The sequence below is a fragment of the Lepidochelys kempii genome, chromosome 23 (genome assembly GCF_965140285.1).
Source record: "Lepidochelys kempii isolate rLepKem1 chromosome 23, rLepKem1.hap1, whole genome shotgun sequence".
Lineage (NCBI taxonomy): Eukaryota > Metazoa > Chordata > Testudines > Cheloniidae > Lepidochelys > Lepidochelys kempii.
In genome coordinates this window covers 18,318,912-18,325,998 of record NC_136402.1, presented here as the reverse complement: position 1 = coordinate 18,325,998, position 7,087 = coordinate 18,318,912, and the positions used below count along the sequence as shown (strand labels likewise).

At 73.1% G+C, this 7,087-nt stretch overlaps 1 protein-coding gene across 1 annotated transcript; it reads left to right on the top strand.

Moving 5' to 3' along the window:
- The first annotated feature begins 245 nt into the window (after nt 1-245).
- On the top strand, nt 246-4,983 carry PHF8 (PHD finger protein 8). The gene is made up of 11 exons (XM_078850251.1): nt 246-431; nt 1,406-1,491; nt 1,643-1,760; nt 2,315-2,475; nt 2,765-2,906; nt 3,227-3,413; nt 3,503-3,665; nt 3,915-4,002; nt 4,260-4,366; nt 4,457-4,547; nt 4,895-4,983. The coding sequence occupies exons 1-10, from the start codon at nt 334-336 to the stop codon at nt 4,534-4,536; spliced, it is 1,230 nt and encodes a 409-aa protein (XP_078706377.1). The 5' UTR covers nt 246-333; the 3' UTR covers nt 4,537-4,547; nt 4,895-4,983.
- The last annotated feature ends 2,104 nt before the right edge of the window (nt 4,984-7,087 follow it).

The following is a 7,087-nucleotide window of genomic DNA, read 5'->3' as shown; positions in this document are numbered from 1 at the left end:
GGCTGCAGGAGGGAGGCCCCCCGCTCTAGGCCACAGGGAGGGGCTGTGGGGTGACCTCGGGGGGTGCAGGGGGCGGGGAGACCCCCCCGGGCTCAGGCTCGCTTGGGGGTCAGTGGCCGCAGGGCAGGGCACCCCGAGGGGGCACGTGCTCTTTTGGGGTGCCGCGGGGACCCCACTTGACCCCTAGGGTTTTGGGGGGGTCGGGACTGATTTGGGGGGACCCCGGGGGTGTCCGCCCCCCTGGGCGAGGCTCTGGCAGGGGCGCGGGGCCCCCCACGTCCCCTGCCCCCCGGCTGGTCCTGAGGGGGCGTCAGTCCTTTGTGGGGGGCAGCCATGGCCTCGGTGCCCGTCTACTGCCTCTGCCGCCTGCCCTACGACGTGACCCGCTTCATGATCGAGTGCGACACCTGCCAGGACTGGTTCCACGGCAGGTGGGGGGCGGGGGCCGGGCCGGGCCGGGCTGGGGGGCTGGCTCGGGGGCGGGCGGGGGCCTGTCCCCTCTGGGGGGCCGGGCCGGGGGGCAGGCTGGCTCGGGGGGCCGGGCCGGGGGGCAGGCTGGCTCGGGGGGGGGCCTGTCCCCTCTGGGGGGCCGGGCCGGGGGGCAGGCTGGCTCGGGGGGCTGGGCCGGGGGGCAGGCTGGCTTGGGAGGGTGGGGTGGGGTGGGGGCCTGTCCCCTCTGGGGGGCCGGGCCGGGGGGCAGGCTGGCTCGGGGGGCCGGGCTGGGGGGCAGGCTGGCTTGGGAGGGTGGGGGCCTGTCCCCTCTGAGGGGCTGGGCCGGGGGGCAGGCTGGCTCGGGGAGGGGGCGGGGGCCTGTCCCCTCTGGGGGGTGCCGGGGCCGGGCCGGGGGGCAGGCTGGCTCGGGGGGCCGGGCCGGGGGGCAGGCTGGCTTGGGAGGGTGGGGGCCTGTCCCCTCTGAGGGGCCGGGCCGGCGGGCAGGCTGGCTCGGGGAGGGGGCGGGGGCCTGTCCCCTCTGGGGGGTGCCGGGGCCGGGCCGGGGGGCAGGCTGGCTCGGGGGGGGCCTGTCCCCTCTGGGGGGCCGGGCCGGGGGGCAGGCTGGCTCGGGGGGCTGGGCCGGGGGGCAGGCTGGCTCGGGAGGGTGGGGTGGGGTGGGGTGGGGGCCTGTCCCCTCTGGGGGGTGCCGGGGCCGGGCCGGGGGGCAGGCTGGCTCGGGGGGGGCCTGTCCCCTCTGGGGGGCCGGGCCGGGGGGCAGGCTGGCTCGGGGGGCTGGGCCGGGGGGCAGGCTGGCTCGGGAGGGTGGGGTGGGGTGGGGGCCTGTCCCCTCTGAGGGGCCGGGCCGGGGGGCAGGCTGGCTCGGGGGGGGGCGGGGGCCTGTCCCCTCTGGGGGGCCGGTCTGGGGCGGGGGCTGAGCGGTGGGCAGCGGGTAAGCGACTCTCTGTCTCCCCAGCTGCGTCGGGGTGGAAGAGGACGCGGCCGCCGACATCGACCTGTATCACTGCCCCAACTGCCAGCTGGCGCATGGCCCCTCCGTCAGTGAGTAGCCCGAACCCGCCCGCCGTGGGCCGGGGCAGCCGGGCAAGGGGCTGGGACAGGCTTCGGCCCCTAGGCTGGGGGTGGCTGCCTCGGGGGTGGGGGGGATCTTCTCCCTCCCCTGGTTGATCTCCCTTGACGGGGTCTCCTGCAGTGAAGCGGCGCCGTGGGCCCCCGAAGCAGCAGGACGCGGGGCTGAGAGAGGCGGGTGCCGCGGTGCGGACGGGCAGTGCCCAGTTCATAAGGGAGCTTCGGGCCCGGACGTTCCCCAGGTGAGAGGGATGGTGGAGGGCACCGTGGGGCTGGCAGTCAGGGCCGGGTGCTGGGAGGTGCCGGAGGGCTGGGCAGGGGGGCCTGTCCCCTGGCAGGGCTGGGCGGTGTCATGGGGCTGGGCAAGGGGCTGGGTAGGGGGTGCTCACCCCTGGTAGGGCTGGGTGCTGGGGGGGGCTGGGTAGGGGGCACTCATCCCTGGCAGTCAGAGCTGGACACTTGAAGATTTCTCAAGCTGTCAGCGCCTGTCTCCAGGACCTTGGTTTAATTCTAGGCCACCGTCCCTAAATCTCACGTCAGCACCAGGCGAGCCATCCCTACGCAGTGTTATGTGTGGCTGTTCCCAGCCGTCCCGCCCCAAAGGTGCCTGCATCTCAACACCGGGCAAGTCATCCCTGTCCGATGTTCTATGCAGCTGTTCCCAGTTGCTCCGCCCCAGAGGCAGCTGCATCTCAGTGCCGGGGGAGTCATCCCCATGCAGTGCTATGTACGGCTGTTCCAGCCGCTGCGCCCCAGAGGTGGCTGCACCTTGCTGACTCTCTCTCCCGCCCGGCAGCGCGGACGAGGTGATCCTGAAGCCCAGTGGGGCGCAGCTGACGGTCGAGTTCCTGGAGGAGAACAGCTTCAGTGTCCCCATCCTGGTGCTGAAGAAGGACGGGCTGGGCATGACGCTGCCCCCTCCGTCCTTCACCGTGCGGGACATCGAGCACTACGTGGGTAAGGCCGGGCCGAGGGGCTGCCAGTGCTGGGAACAGCCCTGGGTGTGCGTGTGGGGCAGGGGGTGGTAAGGGTCCATAGCTGGCGTTTCAGGGGGGCCATGGCTGGGTGTGGGGAGTCAGGGGGCTGTGGCGGGGGCCCATAGCTGGCTTGGAGGCAGTGGGGGTCCAGGGGGCCGTGGCTGGCTGGGGGTTCAGGGGGCTGTGGCGGGGGCCCATAGCTGGCTTGGGGGCCGTGGGGGGGCCATAGCTGGCATGGGGGCCGGTCGCTCTCACCCTGCGCCCCCCAGGGCCCGACAAAGAGATCGACGTGATCGACGTGAGCCGCCAGGCCGACTGCCGCATGCACCTGGGCGACTTCGTCGGCTGTTTCTGTGCCGCCCGGCGGGACAAGGTGCTGAACGTCATCAGCCTGGAGTTCTCCGAGAGCCGGTCAGCGGGGGCTGGGGCGGGGGGGTCTGGAGGGGAAGGGGGGCTGGGGCAGGGGGAAGCCAGGGGAGAGCGTATTACCTGTATTGTCTCCCGGACGCCGGGGTCCCGCGGGCGGGCAGCCGGGCCGGCCCCCCCTCCCGGACGCCGGGGTCCCGCGGGCGGGCAGCCGGGCCGGCCCCCGCTCCCGGACGCCGGGGTCCCGCGGGCGGGCAGCCGGGCCGGCCCCCGCTCCCGGACGCCGGGGTCCCGCGGGCGGGCAGCCGGGCCGGCCCCCCCTCCCGGACGCCGGGGTCCCGCGGGCTGACGGCTCTGCCCCGCAGGCTGTCCAACCTGGTGGAGACCCCGAAGATCGTGCGGAAGCTGTCGTGGGTGGAGAACCTGTGGCCGGGCGAGTCGGTGTTCGAGCGGCCGAGCGTGCAGAAGTACTGTCTGATGGGCATGCAGGGCAGCTACACCGACTTCCACATCGACTTCGGGGGCACCTCCGTCTGGTACCACGTGCTGTGGGTACGGGCCGGGCGGGACCAGGCGGGGGGGCGGTGGGGGGTGGGCGCAGGGACCCCCCACTCACTGTCCGTCCGTCCCCCTCCCCGAAGGGCGAGAAGATTTTCTACCTGGTGCGGCCCAGCCCAGCCAACCTGGCCCGGTTCGAGGCCTGGAGCAGCTCGTCCAACCAGAGCGAGACGTTCTTCGGGGACCAGGCCGAACGCTGCTACCGATGCCCCCTGCGCCAGGGCCAGACGCTCTTCATCCCCACGGGTACCCCCTGCCCCCCGCGGGTACCCCGGCCCCTCCGTCCCCACCGCTCCCGGTGCCCCCTGCGCCAGGGCCAGACGCTCTTCATCCCCGCGGGTACCCCTCTTCCTCCCCCTCGTGGGTACCCCCCAGTCCTGTTCATCCCCACGGGTTCCCGCCACCCCCTCCTGCTCCCATACCGTCGGTCCCCGATCCCCCATTGCCCCTCTCCAGGGCCGGGTTCCCCGGAGTCTGACCCCGCTCTGTCCCCAGGCTGGATCCATGCCGTGCTGACCCCCGTCGACTGCCTGGCCTTCGGGGGCAACTTCCTGCATAGCCTCAACATCGAGATGCAGCTCAAGTGAGTGTCGGGGGTGCCGGAGACTCCCAGCCCCGCCCCAGGGACCTGGACCCTGCCGGGAGTGGGGCTTGGTGCAAAGCACTCTGGGAAATAGCCCACAAACGGGGTGGGCGTCCCCAGGCTGTGTTATGTGTGGCTGTTCCCCAGCTGCTCCGCCCCAGAGGTGGCTGCATCTCCGCGCGGGGTGAGCCGTCCTCATGCGGCTGCTGTTCCAGAGGTGTCCCAGCCCAACCTGGCCTGGTTGTCTCCTCCCGCAGGGCCTACGAGATCGAGAAGCGGCTGAGCACGGCCGATCTCTTCAGGTTTCCCAACTTTGAAACCATTTGCTGGTACGTCGGCAAACACCTGCTAGACATCTTCCGAGGTGAGCGGGGCCAGGGGGCATCTGAGGTCAGAGGGGCCGGGGGGGCCCGACCCATCCCCTGAGTCCTACCTGTGCCTCTCGCCCCCCCAGGCCTGCGGGAGAACCGCCGACACCCGGCCGCCTACCTGGTCCACGGAGCGAAAGCTCTGAACACGGCGTTCCGCGCCTGACCCGCAAAGAGGCAAGTGGGTCTGATCGGGGGGGGGCCGGGAGCAATCCCCGGCTGGGCGGAGCTGGAGAGAGGCGAACGCTGTGTTACAAGGAGCTGTCGTGCCCCACCCCAGCGTCAGCCGCATCTCAGGGCTCTCGGGGGGACGTTGGACTTACAGAGGCGCCTGCTCTGGGCTGTGTCTGTTCGACAGCTGTCACTGTGTTAGCTCGACGCTCAGCCCCCCCAGGAATTCCCGCTGTCCCCCCCCATCCCCCCCGCAGCGCACGCCCTCGCAGGGACCCCTTCGTCCGACGGGACTCCTGGCCTCCCAAACCTGACCAGGCCCGAGCGCCCCTAGTAACACCCGCCCCCCCCAGGTGCTGGAGGAGCACGAAGATGAAATCCCCGGCTCTGTGCGTCCTGCACAGCTCATCAAAGACCTGGCCAAGGAAATCCGTCTGGTCGAGGTGAGGGGCAGTCCTGGAGCGACTCTGAGATAGCGCGTCAAGGGCCACTGGGCAGGGGGCGGTCTCCCCTGGCACTTGGGGCTGGGCACTGGGGGGCAGGGGCTCTCCCCTGACAAGTGGGACTGGGTGCTGTGGGGCGGGGGCCAGGCACCGGGTCTCCCCTGCTAGGTGGGACTCGGTGCTGTGGGGTGGGGGCCAGGCGGGGCCAGGCACTGGGGGCAGGCGGTGGGTCTCCCCTGGTAGGTGGGACTTGGTGCTGTGGGGTGGGGGGCCAGGCACTGGGGGCAGGGCGGGTGGGTCTCCCCTGGTAGGTGGGACTCGGTGCTGTGGGGTGGGGGCCAGGCGGGCCAGGCACTGGGGGCAGGCGGTGGGTCTCCCCTGGTAGGTGGGACTTGGTGCTGTGGGGTGGGGGCCAGGCAGGGCCAGGCGGTGGGTCTCCCCTGGTAGGTGGGACTTGGTGCTGTGGGGTGGGGGCCCAGGCAGGGCCAGGCACTGGGGGGCAGGCGGTGGGTCTCCCCTGGTAGCTGGGACTCGGTGCTGTGGGGTGGGGGCCAGGCAGGGCCAGGCACTGGGGGGCAGGCGGTGGGTCTCCCCTGGTAGCTGGGACTCGGTGCTGTGGGGTGGGGGCCAGGCAGGGCTGAGAGCTGTGGGGCAGGTGGTGGGGGGAAGGAGGGAGGTCTCCCCGGGAAGTGGGACTGGCACTGTGAGGCAGGTGGTGGGGGGGGGCGGGAAGGGGGGTCTCCCTGGTAGGTGAGGGGGCACTGGGGGGGGGGCAAGCAGGGCCGGGCACTGGGGGGCAGGTGGGGGGGTCTCTCCCAGTAGGCAGGGCCGGGGTGGGGGGATTGAAGCCCTCCCAGGATATCTTTCAGCAGAACATCGGGAAGACGGGCAGCCCCTTCGGGGTGCAGCGGGGCCCTCCCCCTGGTGCCAGGAGGGGGGACCAAAGCCCCCAGGAGCCGGGCCGGAGGGGAGGGTGGAAGGGGCGCGAGGGCCCAGCTGCCGGCGCCCCCACGAGGCTGGACTTGGAGCTGCTGGACACGCGCACGGAGCTGCCGCTGTTGGAGAGCGCCGAGAGCCCCACGAGGAGGAGGTGATGGCGGGGGCTGGGCAGGGGCTGGGGGGCGCCGTGGGGCAGAGGGGCTGGGCAGGGGCCTCGATCTCCTCGCCGGGCAAGCCGTCTCTGGGCAGCGTGGTGTGCGGCTGTTCCTAGTGGCCCCACCCTAGGGGGGGCTGCGTCCCCCTCAGCCCGGCCCCCCCTTGCTGAGCCCCTCTCCCCTCCCTTGGCAGTTTGACGTTCCCAGCTCCAGCCTGGAGGAGACGGACGCGGATTCGGAGGTGGCCGAAGGGGAGCTCACCTTGGTGCTGGCCGACGGGCGGCCCGTGCAGTGAGTGGGGCTGGGTGGATGTCAGGGGGTGGGCGGAGAGTTGGGGTGGGTAGGGGGTGCTGCAGGGTGGGAAATGGGGCAGGAGGCGCTGGGGAGTGGGGCTGGCAGGGGGTGCTGCTGGGCGGGGAGCTGGCGGCGGGGAGCGGGGCGGGGGGCTGGCAGGGGGCGCTGGGGAGCGGGGCTGGCAGGGGGTGCTGCGGTTCGGGGGGCTGGCAGCTGGGAGCGGGGCGGGGGGCTGGCAGGGGGTGCTGCAGGGCAGGCAGCGGGGCAGGGGCCGGTAGGGGAGCTCTGGGAGGGGCTGTGGGGAGCAGGGTGGGGGGCCGGCTGGGGTCTCTGACCTGCTCTCCCCCCGGCAGGACGAAGCGGGCCAGGGTCTCAGGGCGCCGGCGGCCCCGCCCCTCCCACTCCCCGTCGCCCCCCAGCTCGCCGGGCGCCCCGGGGCTGGACCTGGACTCGGAGGAGGATTTGCAGATCGACGAGGCGCCGCCCCCACAAGGACCGGCGGGGCCCAGCGGCCCCCAGGAGACTGGCCAGTAGGTCACTGCCCCCCCCGGCCCCACAGCCCCCCCCGGCTCGGCAGCCCCCGCCGGGCCGTTCGGTGAGTGGGCTCTGCCGTTCTCTTTCCCAGAATTCCCCAGGAAGCTGCCAAGGGCCAAACCCTGCTCTGACCCCAACCGCGTGCGGGAGCCTGGGGAGGTCGAGACTCTGAGATAGCGCG

Excerpts from the sequence above, each read along its gene's own strand:
- PHF8 (XM_078850251.1), top strand. The coding sequence starts at position 334 with ATGGCCTCGGTGCCCGTCTACTGCCTCTGCCGCCTGCCCTACGACGTG. Across the intron at positions 2,907-3,226 it reads CTGGAGTTCTCCGAGAGCCG|GCTGTCCAACCTGGTGGAGA; the intron begins GTCAGCGGGGGC and ends TCTGCCCCGCAG. Across the intron at positions 4,003-4,259 it reads AACATCGAGATGCAGCTCAA|GGCCTACGAGATCGAGAAGC; the intron begins GTGAGTGTCGGG and ends CTCCTCCCGCAG.